We start from the raw sequence: 19,292 nt of genomic DNA on the forward strand, positions 1-19,292 counted from the left end.
TGATTACCCCCAATTGCTGAGGACTCGACCTTCGATCGGACAAAGAGTCTGATCAAAAAATAGTTATAGATGGCTCGATCAAACCAATGAGACTCTGGATCCCATCAAACCAAAAAGACTCGGGATTCGATCATAGGAGGTGCCCAATTGAATAAAATATTCATCTACTTAGAGTCAGCCAGTCGACCTCCTCCCATATTCATGGGAGGAACTCGGGTAACCTAATTATCCTTAATTATTAAATTCTTCCCGACCTTAACCATCATATCAATCGGCTTTTTTCGCTATGACCTTAACTCCCGGGCCTACATTATTGGCCATATCAAATTTCTTTGCTTTAAGAAAGAGAGAAGTAGACGGGTAGGCATGTGCAGATTGCTCAATCTTCCTAGAGAAAGTAGAAGCGAGTTGTAGCACACTAGCTATCTACTAATTGCTAGTCTCCGGCTACAGCCACCTGGTACATGTAGAAGACAAATTAGATGCGAATGTGTTTGCACATGCTTCATCAAAACTTCCTCCCAAGATATACCATGAATTACCCAAGATTGTTCAGTATAATTTAAAGACTGATCTATCCTAGTCAAAAAGGGTTCAGTATAATTAGATGCTTTGTATCAATAGAAACAAGTCTAGCTTTGATAGAGTTTGAATGAAGTAAATTTCATCTTAAAATAACTGATTATATTCATTTTGGAACAATCTTTTCCTCCAAATATATTCAGCAGTGAATATATATACAAATTTAAGAAAATGATGAAACAACAGCTCCTTTTCTGTCTTATGTTAATCGAAGGGAGCATGGTCGCGGTGGCCGCCGGAGTGTCCACGTTCGATCATCTCCTCGACTTGGCGGAAGCGGTCGACGGCGCAGGGGATGGCGATGACTCCCGGCTGGCTGAACCCGTACTCTTCCGCGGCCTCCGCCAGGAGCTCCGCGAACAGCGGGTGGCTGAGGTGCTCCACCGGAACCTCGAACCGCTGCTGCTCCTCCCCCACCTTCACCGTCACCCGCCCCTTCGCCGGCGCCGGCGCCTCTCCCTTACTCTCCTGCTGCTGCGGCATGATTCTATTCATTTCTGCTACTTGAGTTGGTATGGAATGAGCAGCTTATGGGAAGGCCTCGGGGATATTTATACTTGCAGATTGAGCAGGGGTTGACTTCGCCATGATTGCTTGCTTAATCCTGCTTGGAATTCCGATGCCTTGTCGTCTTCACGTGAATCACTCATCCAATTTCACCTGCAGCTCGGTCCAGGGAAGAGCCGGAATTGAATTGAAACAAGGCTGGTCAACGAACGCGGCGATTCCTGTTTCCACCCCTCCGGCGAGATTGGATCCGACAAGAACTCATGGATCCGAATCGCAATTTTCCCCGCGGGTTTGGGGCCCCGCGGGGAAAATCCGAAATGGGGATGGGGATCCCCGATTTTTCGGGGATGGGGCGGGTTTGGGGCGGATATGGGAATACTATCCCCATCCCCGAACCCGCCCCGAATATTATTATTATTAATATTAATAAATAATAATATGATTTTTTTAAAAAATATTAATAATAGTATTAATATTAATATTAAAATTTTTGAAAATATTATTAATAATAATATTATTGATATTAATATTAATATTATCATTAATAATTATTATTAAATAATAATAATAATAATATAAATTAATCTAGAAATGGGGCGGGGATGGGGAATCCCCGAACCCGTGGGTTCGGGTTCGGGGAATCCCCGAACCCGAAAAAATGGAAACGGGGCGGGGATGGGAATGGCAAACCCGGCCCCGCCCCGCCCCGTTGCCATCCCTACGCTCCAGCCCGCGCCGATCCGCTAAAGCAAGACGGTCGAATTTCCCACACGGCGGCGGTGACGTCGTGATGATGCGATAGAACCGGTTCAATCGGCACGGGTTCAGTGACTTGAATGGTAAAGTCTGAATTTACCACTTTCGATTTCCGAAGGCAATCCTATTGAATCGACCATCTTTTACCTGTGATATCGCATTTATTGATTAAGAATTATCAAAGAGTTTCAACCATCTACGTCTAGTCAAAGTTCAAATGTTCTAGTTAAAGCGTTATTCTAAAAGTCTATTGTTCCGTGTGTTTATCTTCTATATTGAGTTATTGACGAGCTCGTTGCACGTCAAAGAGGATCAAGAGAGAGAGGAGCCGGATCACCCAAAGCGTCTAAAAGCTTGAGAGGAGAGTTAAAATCGAGGTCAATGGTGCCCTAACTCAGCCACTCCACTAAAGTTAATCTTTGACAGGGAGAAATGGAGGAAATGAACAGCGAAAGGAATGTATGTTGTAGTTTTTGCATATGAAAGCATATCTTTACCTAAGAACATGGACTCCTTTTGTAACCATGTTAAATGATATTCTCTCTTCATTAATTAGACGTCATGTCATGATAAAAAAAAACATCCCATCATTGTATTTTCACTATATGTGATCACTCATAATCCGTATCTTATATAATCATACCACTCCACGTTGATATCATGTCGCCTGAGGTGTCGTTCAAACCCTCTTAGCAACAAATAAAATGTAATATTTGCAAAATATTGCCTGAGGTACCGTGTTCGAGTCCTCTTAGCAGCACAGTGACACTGTGCCTCCCTAAAAAAAATTCTTTCGTTTCGAGGGGTTTTAGGGTATGAGGCCGCTCAGCAGTGGGGTCAGTCATTATAAAAAATTTACCCTACCTTAGTTTTTACTCCACCTGCCATTTGCCTTCTCAGTCACTATGATTTACCTCTCTGTGTTGGTCCTGGATGGTCTGACGAGAGCACTAGGGGTGAACGTATTCGCCTTTTGCCACATACTGCTCCACATGCTATGATAATTCACGTGTCGTAGCATTTATGATGCCCGCCCACGAGATAGGGGTCCATCAGACCTAAGTGCATGACCTATTAAGTAATATTAGAAACTTGAGCAAGCTATTGCAGGTTGTCAGAGGAATTGAGTCTTTGGAGTTGAGTGAACCAACTAGAGGTGAATAGAGCATTGGATTGAAGAGTTGAGTTCTTGGAGTAAAGTGACCTACTGGAGGTGCGTAGAGCACTAGCTCGAAGCGGTAAGCCCCTGGAGTCAAGTGGATCAACTAGAGGTGTGCAGAGCACTGGATCAAGAGATGAGTCTCTAGAGTCAGGTGGATTAACTGGAGGTAAGCAGAGCACTAGATCAGGTAGCTGAGCCCTTGGAGTCGGGTGGACTAATGGGAGGTGGGTAGAGTATTAGATGTTGGATAATCTGTTGGCAGAGATATTTGAGAAAATTATTGAATTGAAATTACACAAAATCAATTCTAACTTATCTACTGAAATGACTTGAGCGGATAATCTTAGGTTACTAGCGGAGTTGGTTTTGCCAAGCTTTCATTGGTCCGAGTTGCGGAGTTGATGCGATGCATAACAAAATCGGAAGTTGATCACCAAGTCAGGAAGATAATTCGTTGACTATGATATCGAGTATTCAACGCAGTTTTCTTGAAACAAATTCGTCCCACTTCCGGCTGTGCTTTGAGGTTCTCTCGGCAGGCCCGGCTCAAGGCATAGGCCATTAAGGTTTATGCCTAGGGTCCCAATTTTATTGAGGCCCATTGATTAATTAATTAAAGATATTGAAAAAAATAAATTAGCATTATTAATATTAATTAATTATAAATGTCTTGCTAATGAATTGCTAATTCATTAATGACACATTGTCAATTAATTCATTATCGATTCCACTTCCTATTCATACCTTGTAGTCATCTTTATTTCTTCATTAATTGCCTATCATAATTTTATATGAGATTTTATTCTGCCTTAAATATAATTCATTTTTAAATTGACATATATTTTTTTTTATTATTATTACTCCGATTCTCATTTTATTTTGCAATTAGTAATACTATTCTTATAGAACCTAATGAATTCTTTTCTCTTCAATATTTCTTAAAAATCTTGCGATTTTGCATGTTTCTCCTTCCTCACTCACCGATGATACTTGGAGAAAACGTCTTTCTCTTCCTTTGCCAATAATATTTCTTCCTTGCTCTTTCTTTTTATTTCTCGATAATAATATGAATTAGAGATTTTTTTATCATAAAATACAAAGTAAAATGCATTAGTAAAAATAAATTTTTAAAAATTTAAATTAAAAAGTCTATTTGATATTCTAACTAAAAAGATTAAATAATTTAATAATTTTATTAATAAAAAATAAAATTATTATCAAAATACCGGTCAGAAAACTAAATTTTATATCAAAAATTAGTTTTTTTAAAAAATGATATTTAATTCTTTTTAATAACTAATTTTAAAAATATTTTTTAAAAATTATTATTTTCGGTCCCAAATCTAAATGAAAAATGTTAAAGAAAATTAAAAATATATTAAAAAATTTTATTTTTAAATTTTTTTGCCTAGGGCCTCAAGGAATCTTGAGACGGCCCTGTCTCTCGGGTCATCTATTTTTCACGATACAACGGTAAAACCACGCATGTAACCAAGCATGGGTTGTTCGTGGCGAATTGAAAATGCACTCGAGTGCTATCACCAGTAGTTCAACCGAACGGATGCACGACTAAGAGAGTTTATGGGAGAACACGGGTGAACAGAGGTTCGTTTACTGCTCTTCCTCTTGCTTTCTCTTTCGCTTATCTTCCGCTACTTTCTATATTTTTCTCAAGATCCCACCTTCTTATATAAGAGTTCTCACCTTACTTGCAATGAATGACCAAAATATGATCATTTAATGCGGTATTTAATGTCGCAATTAATGATATTAATGTCTTCATTAATGTGGAGATGTACGTTACAGAATCATTATTAATAGGTTTAATATTGCTATTAATATCGAGACGTTACAAAGTCACCATTAATGAGTTTAATGTCACTATTATTAATGCCGAGACGTTATGGAATCGCCATTAATTTCACATTAATGCTTCCGTTACACTCTTGAGCAAGTTGAAAAAAGATTCAGGTGGCAGGTCGTGCTCGTACACGAGTCAACCTTGGTTCAGTACAATACGGGTTGAATTTGCACTCATCCCTGCGTATCCATGTGTGAGAGAGTCTCTCCCTGCATGTGCTCACGGGTTTAAAACATCTATGTATATGTCATAATTTAAACTAACAATAAAGTTAAGAGACTTCTAATGTGGAACTAACAATCCATGCATAATTGAGTCTCTTCATTTTTACCTTTTTATTTCATTCACATTTCCAACATTAAATTAGAGAATTAAGTCCCTAGAGGCTAGAGTCGGATGGACCAACTAGAGCAACGAGCTAAATGGAAGTGACTCAAAAGATCGGAACTAAATGCTAAGTGAACCACAATTGTGAGAGGAGAGCTGAGTCGGATAGTGAATCGGTCCAAGGGTGGCAGGCCACTTAAATATTCTCCTCAAGCGACTCAGTTGACTCTCTTTGGCTGTTTCCACCTTCTAATTAAGTAGGATTATTGATCATCTTAACATTCATAGAGGCCCCAATACTCATCCGTATCATTCTAAAAAAGCATTTTCTCCTCAGCACTTTGAAATCTATCCATCAGTGCAGTACTGCACATCAAGTAGTGCAGTTAGTGTCCCTGCTTCAGGCCCCATGCAAACCTGCTTTCTTGCTCAAATATTTAGGTTGGCCCGCTGGATCGATGGGTGGCCATCACATCATCTCCTCTCGAATCCTGCAAACACATGACGTATATAATTGTTTCTATATTATGGGATCAGTTAATGCAGATGCTCTCGCACGTCCCCTCCGTCGCCTAATACCTGACGAAATGGCATTCTTTCGGGCATGCTCAAACCGTGTAACCAGGAAACCAAGCGAGGAAAGGAGCACTGACACCGTCTCCAAGCACGCCTTTGAATTCTTAACTTGCTCCTACAGATCAACCTCTCGTTTTCCAAGTCCTGAAACCCTCCTCAAATATATGAACTGAACCAGCATTAAATCCTCGAGGGAGGCCTGGAATGCGACACCACCTCCTGCGCCTAATAAAGTTAGCATCAGAATGAATACATTTCTGGAGCCGAGCCATTAATGAATTCAGAGCAGGGTGGTGTGTCTGTCGAAGCAGAAACTTCTCTGTATTTGAGCTACCCAGTTGAGAGGGAATCCGATAGAGGATCCGGATTCCGAGAAGAGGCGAAGAGGGGAATGACACTGTTTAGGAGCATACAGATGACTGCAGTGAGATGAGCCATAGGATTGATGCATACATACATACAGATATATATATTGAAGTAATTGAAATCATTCATTCTTTGATATCACAAAATAACAGAGCTAGAATTGTGTGCATTGAATAAGGACTCTTCGCCAACTGTCCTATTTATATTGTCTTTACTCCTTTCCTTCCCAAACCATCCCCTCTTGATTCTGTTTGTCCTCTTCCTCCACCACCACCACCTCCACCTTCTCCTCCTTCCTCTCTCTCTCTCTGTCTCTCTGTGGTAATGATTTCATCCATGATCATCAGATCCTAAGAAGCTTTCCTTTGAGGGGAATGTTGTCTGGCTCGGGGTATCCAGATATATAACTAATCTCAGCTCTGACTGATAGTGTTTGGAGATCTCGGACCAGGCTTCATTCCCCCCAATATCCAGCTTCACTCTGTGTTCGGATCTGAATGATCGAAGCTGAATGATGATCACCATTCGTAAGAAACCTTTTTATTTCTTTTCTACTTTATTTACATCTTCTTAAATATGCCATTTGTGCTTCACAATTTTGAGGTATTTTGTGCTTGAGGAAAGTAAACAGTCGTCTAGTGTTTTCTGAGATTTTAGTTGCAGATTGTTCACATTTTGTAGTTTGTTGGCTGCGATATATATTAATAAGGATCAATCTTGTGAATAATCCAAGAAATCTGAAAGGAAATCTTTGTTTGTTCTTATTTGCGATCGATTGTATTTTAAAAGGTAATTGATTGTCATATTTCAAATTTTAAAAATTTTTAATTTATATTTTATTTTTAAAATGCCTGAAAAAAAAAACTATAACTTGCTGTAGTGATTTTGGAGGGTTGTTTAGAGCATTATAATTTTCTGACTATCTCAAGTAACTGCCAAAAGGGTGGGGTCTCTTATGACCGTTCCAAATAAATAATATGTTTTTAAAAAAAAAATTAATAGGAATTTTAGGGAAAAAATTTAAATCAAAATTAAAATTTGAATATGAAAATATACTCAATTCCCTTCTTTCTCAAAAAGTACACGTGTAAAGCCGCGGCATCAGACGAAATGCTCTCTTCGCTTCCATCTCTCCTCTCTTCTCTTCCTCTCCTCCCAAATGTCTCCGACCCACGCAGCATCTTCCTCGACTCCGCCGCCTCTGTCCGCCTCATCGGCTTCTCCGCCGCCCGGAGAAACCTCAACCTCGCCGCGTCCGCCCACGCTGCGCTCCTCAAGTCCGGACTCCACTCCCACCTCTTCGTCGCCAACTCGCTCCTCGACGCCTACTCCAAATGCGGCCACTTGGACCGGGCACTCGACCTGTTCGACCGAATGCCCCGCAGAGATGTCGTTTCCTGGACCACCATCATCTCGGCGCTCTGCCTCAACGGATCGCCGGCGGACGCGATCGGTGTCTTCGTGGACATGTTGTCGGAGGAAACAGCGCCTCCTCCCAATGAGTTTACGGCTGCGGCGGTCTTGCGGGCTTGTGGGATGCTGACGGACGAGAAGATGGGGAGAATGTTTCACGGTCACCTGGTCGCCTCTGGGTTTGCATACGACGTGTTCGTGTCTAACTCCTTGATCGATATGTACGCAAAGGCTGGGTCTATCGTGGATGCTGAGAGGCTTGTTGGTGGTTTGAGTTCCAGGGATGTGGTTTCTTGGAGTACCATCATATCGGGCTGCGTTCTCCATGGCATGTTTGATAATGCACTGGTTCTGTTTGTTGAAATGTTAGAAGAGGGCATCGTGCCGAATATTGTAACGATGTTGAGCGTCATCCAGGCTTGCTCATTGTTGGGAAGACCAAGCTTGTTTACTGCTGTCCATACTTGCCTCATTAAGTGGGAACTCCACCATAGTATTCCTGTTGCAAAGTCTCTCGCCATAATGTATGCCAAGAATGGATTTTTTTATGAGGGTGTGAAGGTTTTCAACCAATTATTTTCGCCAAATGAGAATGAGTGTTTTGATCCTGATCTTATTGCGGCACTTATCCATGGTTGCACCCAAACAGGATCTTTGGACCATGGCAAGGCCATTCATGGGCGTGTGTTCAAGATGGGCTTCCTTAATTGTACCATTGTAGAGAACTCCGTCATTGATTTGTATGCAAAGCATGGGCAAATTGAGTCAGCACATTCAATTTTTCAAAGGATGGGGGAGAGAGATATTGTATCTTGGAACACAATGATCTCCTGTTTACTGAAGAACGATCATGCTGATGAATCCTTAGATTACCTCAGTCAGCTCCATGCTGCAAGTGGAAGTGAGTTAATGCCAGACTTTGTAACCATAATCAGTTCGATACAAGCTTGTTCCATGATGTCCTCAATGGAGAACGGGCAGATATTGCATGGTTTAGTCATCAAATCAGGGTTCAACTCAGATGTTTTTGTCTGTAATGCTCTTATAGATATGTATGGGAAGTCAGGATGGGTTAATTCCGCTAACCAGATTTTCCAGGAGATGGATGTAAGAGACCTTGGTTCTTGGAATTCGATTATTTCGATTTATGGGATCCATGGAAAGGGAGCTTCAGCTTTACAAGTATTCAAAAATCTCAGGCTTGCACAAACACATAAACCAAATGCTGTAACATTTGTCAATATTATTTCAGCTTGTGGTCATTCGGGTTTGCCATTGGAAGGCTTTGAGTGCTTTAAAGTCATGCAAAGGGACTATGAAATTGAGCCAACTATAGAGCACTATGCTGCAGTGGTAGATCTCTTCGGGAGATGCGGAAAGCTTATTGAGGCAGAGAAATTCATTGAAGAGATGCCTATCAAACCAGGTCCGTCCATTTGGGGGTCACTGTTAGGCGCTTGTGTTATTCATCGGAATGTTGAAATGGCAAAAAGAGCAGCTGCGGAGCTGTCTGTTATGGAACCGGATAGTAATGTCTGGAGGGTAGCATTATCAAATGTATATGCTTCTGCTGGACTATGGGATGAAGCTGCAAAGGTGAGAGCTGAGATGAAAAGGGAGGGATCAAGAAAGGAGCCTGGTTGGAGTTATGTTGTGTTGCGGGGCATGGAAAAGTTTAAATTCATAGTGGGAGACACACGGCATCCAGAGACTGATAGAATATATCAGGTTTGGAGGAGTATCATGGAGCATATCACAGATGGATTTGTCGAGACACTCTGATGGTGCTCATTGTCACAATTGAGGTGTTTATATAGTTAAATCAGAAAGTGAAAATGAGAATAGATTGATCAGTGAACTAAAGCTCTATCAACAAGTTATAAAAATGGAGCAGCTGTGAAAGATGATACTAGTGAGCATTGTCCTCTTCCCTTTTTCTACCTCTATGCAAACTTATTGTTCATTGTAAGGTTGTTAGTGAGCTATCCCTACTTATTCTTCTTTGATTCTTTATTTTCCTGTTCACTGCAGTTCCATGTTCCATCTGCTAAGTGGAAGCAAAGGAATTCACATCTATTTTATTAGGAAGAAGCATGTTAATAATAAGATCCCTACAGCAACATCAGTATCTGGAGCTGCACTGGAACTGAAAATGGCTTCATAGAAGTTCCATCTAGATGAAATCCCCAAACTGAACGTATTGCTACTACATGCGGAATAGAAAAAAAATGATCATATTTGTTTGGTGAACTCAAGTAAAAGAAGCGCAAGGACATGGGTTGGTGATTCAAGGAGCAATTTTATAGTTGACTTGATTTTTGGTTGAAGAGACGGATTGGTCCTGTTAAGAAAGGAAGCCATGAGCTTTAGGAAGGAATTTTGCAAAAGAATAAAGCATTACTGGCAAGTTTTTAGGCTTTTTATCTTGTAGCTTGAATAAGGAAAGGCAGCATAACAACAAATTGAATTTATTCTGCTTACCGTCCTTTTTCCACTCCTTTCTAAAACTAGGGAAGAATTGTTATTTGCCTTCTCTTTGCAGACAAAATGTTCATCGATGTACACATTGGTGTGGAAACATGTGCTGTGGAATCAAGAATCTCTTTTGGGTGACCTATAAAACAATTCTTTAGGGTACATAAAGAGAATCCCAAAGCATCAGGTTCACAGTTCTAATGTTACGGGAGAATCCTAGTTTCACTAATGAGAGGTACTTTTTCCTGCAAATTATGTCTTAATTTCTTCTGATTCACACGCCATATCAATTACAGTTCTTTATTAAGTCTTAATTTCTTCTACTTCCTGTATGTCGGCTCGTGAAGTTTTTTGTTATCACTCGTCAAATCAGTCAAGTCTTTATTGCAGTGAAACAATAGCATACCAATTTGTTCTTTTGTGTTCAGTTATTTGACTAGTTCCCTGAATTTAAATCTAGATAAAGATGGGCATATTTTGAATCAATGCTCCTGGTCCACGGTAGGACAACTGAAGTTTTCATGTCTGTAGGATATCGTTTGGGCCAAGCAGCTGCATGGCTATCAACTGTTCCCTTTGCTCTTTATTCTCCTGTCAAATGCATGCTTGTACTTTCTCCTTTCATGATAGCAAGGAAATTTTCATCTTGCAGTTCAAAGATCTTTGTCCACAACTGACTACCTACTTCCCTTCAAAAATGATTATTCTATAAGATAATCTTGCAGAGATCAGCTGGAACTTGGAAGGTAAATATACTGAAACGTGTTTCAGGAACCTGACAGACCTTTTTTGCGATTAGATTCTCTGAGCAAGCTGCCAAATTGTGAAACTGATCTGATCTGTCTTCACGTTTTCCCCAGTGGCCATCCTGTTTCCTCCCTGACTGACACGGACACGCCATCCCACGCCTGGTCCCGGCCCTTCTCGCCTCGCTCGGGAAGATGACGAAGCAAGTGGGAGGTGGAGGACGCACCCCATCTCTCTCCCTGCTCCCCGTGTGCGCCTTCTCACGCGGCCAGCTCGGCCCCATGTTGAAGTCTCTCCTCTCATCTTCTTCTGGGGACACAGAGCGTGGCCTGGAATGGCTTGTCTCTGTTCCTTGGCGATGGCCTTCCCTGGTGAACGGTGATAGAGCAGTGAGCGAATAACCACCACTGATTGGATTTCAATGATTAAGCGAAGGATTAAAGGAGACCTGCTTTGCTTATGAGGTATGCTTTGATTTCTTAGAGAATGTAAATGATCGTTCGACGTCAATCAGCAACGGAGGTTTTGATGGCAACTGCGCTTGATTAACTTCGATCTTGAACTGATTTGATTTGTTTGAGAAGTTAACTTTGATATTGCATTAACTAACTTGCTCAGATGCATCAAAATAAAAGGGGTACAGAATGGATTTTGCAACAGTTGGAAATTAAGATGCAAAGCGACGTGATTCAGAGGCTGCCGTATGATTTCTTGCAGTGAAGGATCGCGTCGTAGACGGAAACGTCCGCATTGCTCCGGCACCACTCGATTCCCGTTCTCGAGCCGCCACTGCTCGCGCTTCTCTCGCATCTCTTACGCGCTGCCTTCTTCGGAATCGCCGAGCTCAAGCCTTTGACCTTGTTGCGGAGGGGCACGAGGAGGCAGAGGTAGTAAGTCCACAGGATCCTCTTCAGCGAGGCGGCGCCGTCGATGAGCACCGTCGACTTGAGCTTCGACTTAGTACCGCCGGGCTCGAGGCTTGTCGGTTTGGAATTCGGCGGCGGCGGCGGGAGCGACGGGTAGGGGAAGGAAGGCTCTATTCCGGTGGCGGCGGCGGCGAAGTGGAAGCCGTTGACGTCGATGGTCCAACGCGTGGAAGCGGCGGCGGCGGGGTCCATTTCGATGAAGGAGCAGGCGGCGTCATCACCGTCTGCGACGGCGAGGGAGGAGCTGTCGAGGGTGATGAACCAACGGTAGGAGAAGGTCTCCTCGCCGGAGCAGTAGTGCTTCGAGGCCTCCATGGCTCGCGGTGCGGAGAGGTCTGAGAGAGGAGGAATTATTAATAGGGAGATGATGGTCGAGATGAGAACAAACGAGGAGACATCAAATTGTTAGTAAATCTGAAAAAAATAAAAATCTCATTTTTAATGGCCCTCATCTTAAATTCTGGATTGTATATTCTCTATTTAGATGTAAAGTTTCTATAATTGCATTAATTATGTATTCCGTGGACCAGCCTCTGTCCATCCCGCATGTAAAAGGCGGAGCGTTCGTCCTCAATACTTTAACAGTTCGTATCAGGATCTACGGTCGCTGAGGAGATAAATAGACGTGGGAGTCACGCTACAAGGATTTACGTCCTAAAATTTCATTTCACCTTCGACCTAAGTGATAAATTTTTATCTATTTATCATCTTAGTTATGTTTACATTAGCAAAAATTTGTCTCAGGATAAGATTAAGTTTGATTAATACAGAGCAGTGTTACTATAATAGAGCAGTGTTACTATAATAGGCAAGAGTTTGAATCTTATAAAGTCAAAATAAAAAAAATTCTTCTTCGCATTGGTCAACTACAAATTTTTATCTTTTCATATATAATTGTGGTACCGTTGGGATGATGATGAATTCCATTTTTTATTATCATGTTAGTAAAAATTTATCCTTTGTCCATCCCATTTGGGTAGGATTTTATAATCTCCGTACCTATTCTTATTTATTATATCTATACATACTTATCCTCGTACCTATTTGATATTTAATTTTCATACTCATCTCCATATCTGTCGAAGGTTTGGGTATCCATATCCTATCCACTCTGCCTCACCTTACGCTCCTTCATCTCGTGCTCCTTCGATCAGGTGAACATTTTTCGTGGAAAAGAAGATGAGATATATGTAGATGACCGACTAAAGAGGTAAACTAAGTCTTTTTTTTTCGGAGGCGTAAAGCGACTAATGTTTTTTTCTTTTCCAAGATGTATATATATATTCGGATATCGGGTAGAGTATGAGTAGGATTTTACCACATCCACTTCCATACCCATACATAAAAATACTCATATCTGAATACCTATTTACTATAATCGAGTATAAAATTTTCTTTCATATCCTTTTCCATTCGGGTAGGATGTCAAATTATCTATCGGGATGAAATTGTCATCCTTATAGAGAGTCAGACTATATATATATATATATATCTCCATGAACACCTAATTTTATTTTCATTTTCATTTTTTTTATTTAATACTGTAATTCGATTTCTAAATTTTAAAAGTAAAATAAAATTGAATAATCGGGAGCTATAAAACAATAAAAGTTAAAAAAAACAAAAAAAACTAAAGATACGTTGCGCGTGCAGTGCCAACATCCAACATGTGTGTATATATATATTGATTTTTTTAAACTTATGATTATGTTATTTAGGGTACGTTTTGTCTAAATTATTCTATATGATTCTGATTATGTGACTATTACATAATTAAAATTATAGAGAATAAAATATAATTTAATATTTTTTGGTTCAATTTAGATAATACAATAAAAATTTATATGTTTGGAGTTTTTAATTTATAATATAGTTTAATATTATATTGGATTACCCGCGGTTACTTAACTAATATATTGTTATTATTATTATTATTATTTTAATAATAATAATAATATTATTATTCTTTTTAGACTTTACATTTGTTTTTAGTTTACATTTTTTACGTTCACGATGTTTACGTTTTTTGAAAAATAAAAAAGATCTAAAAGTCATTTTCTATTTTCTAAAAAATATATGTTTTCTAGAAAATGAAAAATGGAAAACGTACAAATCAAACATATCCTTAGTTTTCCGAGATTTTTCGATTTCAGGTTGCATGTTCCCTTTTGCTAACATATCGGATATGGATTATTATTTGGTAATCACTAATTAACTAAACTAAATAGAATTTTCGTTGATAATTTTAAATGGATAACTAAGGTTATCCCTGATAACCTCAACCAAATATACTCTTAAGATTTTGTTGGGTTTAAGAGTTAAATTATAGTATTACGTAAAATAATTTAAATAGGAAAAAAATTTAGATGCTCATAGGTATAATTTTATTAAAAATAATTAAATTATGAGTATACTATATATAGATGTTTAATTTTTTCAATTATATTTTCTTTTATATATGATATTAATTTTAAGATAGTTTTTTTAAATAATGGTAGTTAGGTGAAACCAAGAAAATTATTAGTATAGAAGATATATGAGATGAAAATTAAAAATATGATGAGAACAGGGATGAAAATACAGATGAAAATGATAAATTGGGAAAATCCGATCCAAATAAAGACTCATTGTCAGCTCTAAGTAGACCAAGAAATCACACATAGAGTTTACTATTGGATTTGAATTTTGAAGGACAAAGTTGGCCCATGAACGAGCTTGGAGATTGGGTCACGTTATGAAAAGCTTCTTTCCTGAAACTGAAAACTTGGAGAAGGCTTTTTGATAAAGGCAGACATCGTGTTCGTGGTGCTGCTATTGAAGCTCATGGACCTGTTAATGAAAAGGATCGTAGAAATGGCAATAATAGAGTTGCATGGCTGGAAGAAAGCAATGCAGGTGGCAAATCAGTTGACATGGATGACGATTGTTCAAGTTGAGTCGGTATCGATATATTTTTTCCTTTTTGAAGAGATTATATAGCATCTCAAGGAGAAATTTAGAAGAAACGTAGAGATCGAAAAGTATGATATAGATATCAATTAGATTATATGAGAATTAGATATCATTTATTCACATTGAAATTTATTGTGGTTGAGAATGAAAATAGAAAGTCGAGTTAAAATGGGATATTACTTTAGAAACTTGATTAATTTAGTTCTGTGTGTTTCTTTTCTTTTATTTTGAAAGATAAAATTTTCGACGGACGTTAACATGGGGTGGTGGCGCAGTTGGCTAGCGCGTAGGTCTCATAGCTCTGAGTAATCCTGAGGTCGAGAGTTCGAGCCTCTCTCACCCCAATAATTTTTTTGTTTGCTTTAACCCAAATTGTTAATGCTTGTATGCAACATTAATTTCTGTATTTTTATTTACCAACCCTATTTTGCCTAAAAGACCATTTTCACATAATTAAAATAAGTTTCCTTAATTCCCATAAAAAATTCCATCCCTCAACTCTTTCAGCTAGCGTAAATACCAACCTGATTAATCATTTTTTTTTCAGCTAGCGTAAATACAACCTAAATCTCAATCCTTTCGTAGAAAGAACCTCGTGAAGATATCTCAAGAATGTCTTGCACATCACGAGGATACTACACACATCTTGAAGATATCATGATGCCTTGAGATGTAATCTGGTCCGTCCGATCGACAGGGGACATAGAGACAGAGAAATTTAAAGGACAGAGGATCCGAACTCTTATTTTAACAGTTCAGATCCTCTGTCCTTAAATTTTTATCCCCGTGTCCCCTGCTGATCGGACGGACCAGATTATATCTCAAAGCATCATGATATCTTTAAGATGTGTGCAGTATCCTCGTGATGCGCAAAGTATCTTTGAGATGTAATCTAGTCCGTCCGATCGGCAAAGGGACACGGGGACAGAGAAATTTGGGGACAGAGGATCCGAACTCTTATTTTAACAGTTCAGATCCTCTGTCCCTAAATTTCTCTGTCCCCGTGTTCTCTGCCGATCGGACGGATTAGATTACATCTCAAGACATCATGATATTTTTAAGATGTGTGCAGTATCCTCGTGATGTGCAAGACATCCTTGAGATATAATCTGGTCCGTCCGATCGACAAGGGGATAGAAAAATTTAGGGACAGAGGATCCGAACTCTTATTTTAATTATGTGAAAATGATCTTTTAGGTAAAATAGGAGTTCGGATCCTCTATCCTTAAATTTCTGTCCCCGTTTCCTTAATTCCCATCAAAAACTCCATCCTCTCAACTCTTTCAGCTAGCGTAAGCACAACCTAAATCTCAATCCTTTCCTAGAAAGAACCTCGTGAAGTCTGATGGCGATGAAGAAGCAAAGGAAGAGGCATCTGATCAGCCCATTATCAGTCACAGACTCCCACAATATGTCAACCCTATTGTCTGTCTCTCTATCTGTCTGCTCAAATCTGTTCCTGCTCTAATCCCTCTTCATCTCATTTCCGCATAGTGGAGCTGCATCGTACGTACGTGCGTGCGTACGTGCATGCATGCATGCATGGTGGCAGTCGTGTGGTCACGTCGCTTTCCCTTTAGTGGAGCTCCTCGATCGTCAACCTTCGTTACGGCAGGAAGACGATCGAGCAAAGTAGTGCTACTGCTGTCCCTCGCACCCACTGATTTCAGATCAGATCCTTGGAGCCATCCTGAGTAAAACAAAGTGTGTCATCTTAAATTATTTGAGTATCTTTCATCTAAAGTTTGTTGTCGGTGGTAAGCTTGTCGTCTCATGGTGGCGGCTCAGAATAACCCAGTCCGGACGGGTTTCATGCATTGTTCTCGGTCAGCCAGTCATTAAGTTTATACTACTTTATTCTGAGCTAGCATCAATCACACACTTATCTCATCTTCCTCCTCCCCAAGTGCATGCCAAACTCCTTATAATTAAATACCTCACTAAGATCATTCCTTTCAGACTAATTTATAACCAGAGTGCAGTATAATGCCAGAGAAGAAGACATTTAGATGTGCAAGAAACTCCCTCTCTGCTCTCACATCCATCCATTCATGATTCATCCACTAATTTGTTGACATTTTTGTAATCTTCACCTCTGAATCTAAAGGCAGAAATTAGAGTTTAGATTATAGCTAGGCACTGTTAGAAATTTGATTGGTGCCATATATATATATGACCAGACAAATTCTATGCACAGAACCATATAGACTTTTTTTTTTCTGAAATACAGCTGCATATGCCAAAGGTGTTCAATGGTTTTGATTCACATGGATAATCATTCATTCTTACTTCTAGCAATTCTCATCCTATTTAATTTCTCTGCATTTCAACTCCAATTTTGACATAATTATGTGCCTAAATAGTCGCATAGGATATTATTTCACTATGCACAAAAATCATCAATTATTGGATCAATCAAAATAGTTGTATTATATTTCTCATTGCTTCCCATACTATTCTATGCTAGCTATAAATATTGTTGGGTCAATCTTGATAGGTGTATGCTCTCAATGAAAAAAATATAATCATTTTTTACTATAATATTATTTATAGCAATATTAAATTCTCTATGCATCATATTATATTTATATTTTGCATATTTTTTATATTTGAAAGGACAATAATTTTTCTTCTAATTAACAATATTGTTATTTAAATTTAAACCCCTATATATATTGACAAAAAAAACTTTTGAATTTAGCTCATTATTAATAGATCAAGCCATCCTCAATACCTAATAGCTGTGACACTGAGATATATATTTGTTAAGTTCAAGTGATTGTACCTTCTAAAAATGGATATTATATAAGATTGCAAGTTGAGGGAACAAATTATATACATTTTTTAAAAGAATGACAGAGATACTAAAATAGCATAATAATTGTTTCCTCGATCATTAGATAGATATAACTTAATTTGTATTGGATTACTAGAAAAGACAATTAAAAGTTAACGATCAGGAGAATTAGAATGAGTTACATAAACAATTTAGGGAAAACATTAAAAGGACAATCCAAATTTATCAAATAGTGTTCCTTTTTCAAAAAAAAAAGGTCAAAAGGGTGCCTCATCATATCTTTTATCTCAAAAATACTCCTAATTCAAGCATTGCTATAGTAATTACCAAGTAGCTGGTACAACAATGTGTCTAGGGTTTAGAGTTTAATTTGATTAAAATGAAATAGATGTATAATTTTTCACATTGTAGCAACTATTTATAGTTGTTGGATTTGGTAGTGGTGGTGCAATCTGAACACAAGGAGAATGACGGTATAACACCGCTTAGGTGAAGTCGAGGCTAGAGTTAGACTCTATATTTTTAAGATGAATTTGCCCCCTTATATGGTGCTCATGGAACACGATAATTGTCTCTCAAAATATAACGACTTTATCTTGCGATAGCAACACTGCAAATCACAAATTAAAACTTTCGAACAAAAAATTCTTCACAAACTCTCCAAATATAAGCATGGAATGCAATGCTTTCTTTGTTTTGAATTGGAATGAATGAAATGACAAAGCGAGGGGCTTATTTATACTTTCTGAAGGGTTAGATGAACCCCTTGGTTCAATCAAATCTCATCCATCACGTTGAATTGGATGATCCAGATCATATCTCTTCCTATAGAATATAATGTCTCTTCATTTGGATGTCTTCTATTTTGAATTCAATGGCTGAAGTTACGTCATGCAAATGACACTTATGCATTCTCATTTTTATGAACCCGATTTGTCCATCTTAATATGACGATCTAGGTTAAGTCATGTCACATATTAAGTGATGAACTTTAACTTCTTATTTATACCCTTATTAGTTCCAATTTTTCAATAATCTCTCACATGAATGAAAATTAATACATGCATGTATTTTGACATCAAGGGAGAGTTCAATTAAAAGATCATTATTTCAGGAGAGGTAGCTTATGACTTTAAACCTTCCTTAGTAGAATACCATCAAATTTATTAAGATGCTTAGCGAACACGATGTCTTAAACTACTCAATCGTTTGTGTAAATCAAGACAATGGTACCTACACAATAACATTTCTTACTTCTTTATAGTTCTTACTATTTTTTCATTTTGGTCATAGATAACATCTTAGATTCATAAGTGATTCATTGAAGTGACTGATCTTCACACTTTTATAGGTGACCTCCTATAAAAAGTATTTTAACATACTCTACTGTTTAAGTATAGGAAGCATTAAAAGTTTATAACTTAGCCTCACCACATATGGTAGGCAACACTTTTTCTATCCTAGGAATGAGAGAGGAAAGTCCAAGTGCTCATACTAACTTTCATAATTTCATTGTTCCATTGAATCAAGATCTTAGGATTACCACTATATATGAATGTTCTTGTTTATAGATTTTCAATCTCATTCCTCTTAATGTGTAGTATATTTGATCTCTATTCAAACTTTTTGTAAATGGATTCACCAAGTTATCTTTTGATTTGACAAAATAGACAGAGATAACTCCATTGAAGATCAATTGCCTAATAGTATACTGTTGTCAATGAATATGTTGTGTCTTACCATTATACATGCTATTTTATGCACTTGTAATTGCTTATTGATTATCACAATATATCATCATGACAGACACTACTTGGCCCAACATTAGCTATCCTCTAAGAG

General features: G+C 38.4%; 2 protein-coding genes and 1 non-coding gene across 3 annotated transcripts; 2 read left to right on the top strand and 1 right to left on the bottom strand.

Annotated features, from left to right (window-relative positions):
• Window positions 1-777: 777 nt before the first annotated feature.
• On the bottom strand, window positions 778-1,243 carry LOC121979298 (auxin-responsive protein SAUR32-like). The gene has a single exon (XM_042531278.1). It carries the CDS (start codon window positions 1,075-1,077, stop codon window positions 787-789), a length of 291 nt encoding a protein of 96 aa, XP_042387212.1. The 5' UTR covers window positions 1,078-1,243; the 3' UTR covers window positions 778-786.
• A 5,996-nt stretch (window positions 1,244-7,239) lies between these two features.
• On the top strand, window positions 7,240-12,143 carry LOC121979299 (pentatricopeptide repeat-containing protein At1g11290, chloroplastic-like). Its single transcript, XM_042531279.1, has 6 exons — window positions 7,240-9,465; window positions 9,585-9,956; window positions 10,096-10,263; window positions 10,681-10,774; window positions 10,889-11,239; window positions 11,394-12,143. The coding sequence occupies exon 1, from the start codon at window positions 7,251-7,253 to the stop codon at window positions 9,333-9,335; it is 2,085 nt and encodes a 694-aa protein (XP_042387213.1). The 5' UTR covers window positions 7,240-7,250; the 3' UTR covers window positions 9,336-9,465; window positions 9,585-9,956; window positions 10,096-10,263; window positions 10,681-10,774; window positions 10,889-11,239; window positions 11,394-12,143.
• Window positions 12,144-14,913: 2,770 nt separating this feature from the next.
• On the top strand, window positions 14,914-14,997 carry TRNAM-CAU. The gene is given in 2 exon segments: window positions 14,914-14,951; window positions 14,962-14,997. It is a non-coding gene; the product is annotated as a tRNA-Met (tRNA).
• The last annotated feature ends 4,295 nt before the right edge of the window (window positions 14,998-19,292 follow it).

The sequence above is a fragment of the Zingiber officinale genome, chromosome 5A (assembly GCF_018446385.1).
Source record: "Zingiber officinale cultivar Zhangliang chromosome 5A, Zo_v1.1, whole genome shotgun sequence".
Taxonomy (NCBI): Eukaryota; Viridiplantae; Streptophyta; class Magnoliopsida; order Zingiberales; family Zingiberaceae; genus Zingiber; species Zingiber officinale.

What these genes read in the sequence shown, in the direction of transcription:
- LOC121979298 (XM_042531278.1), bottom strand. Translation starts at nt 1,077, where the DNA reads ATGAATAGAATCATGCCGCAGCAGCAGGAGAGTAAGGGAGAGGCGCCG.
- LOC121979299 (XM_042531279.1), top strand. Translation starts at nt 7,251, where the DNA reads ATGCTCTCTTCGCTTCCATCTCTCCTCTCTTCTCTTCCTCTCCTCCCA.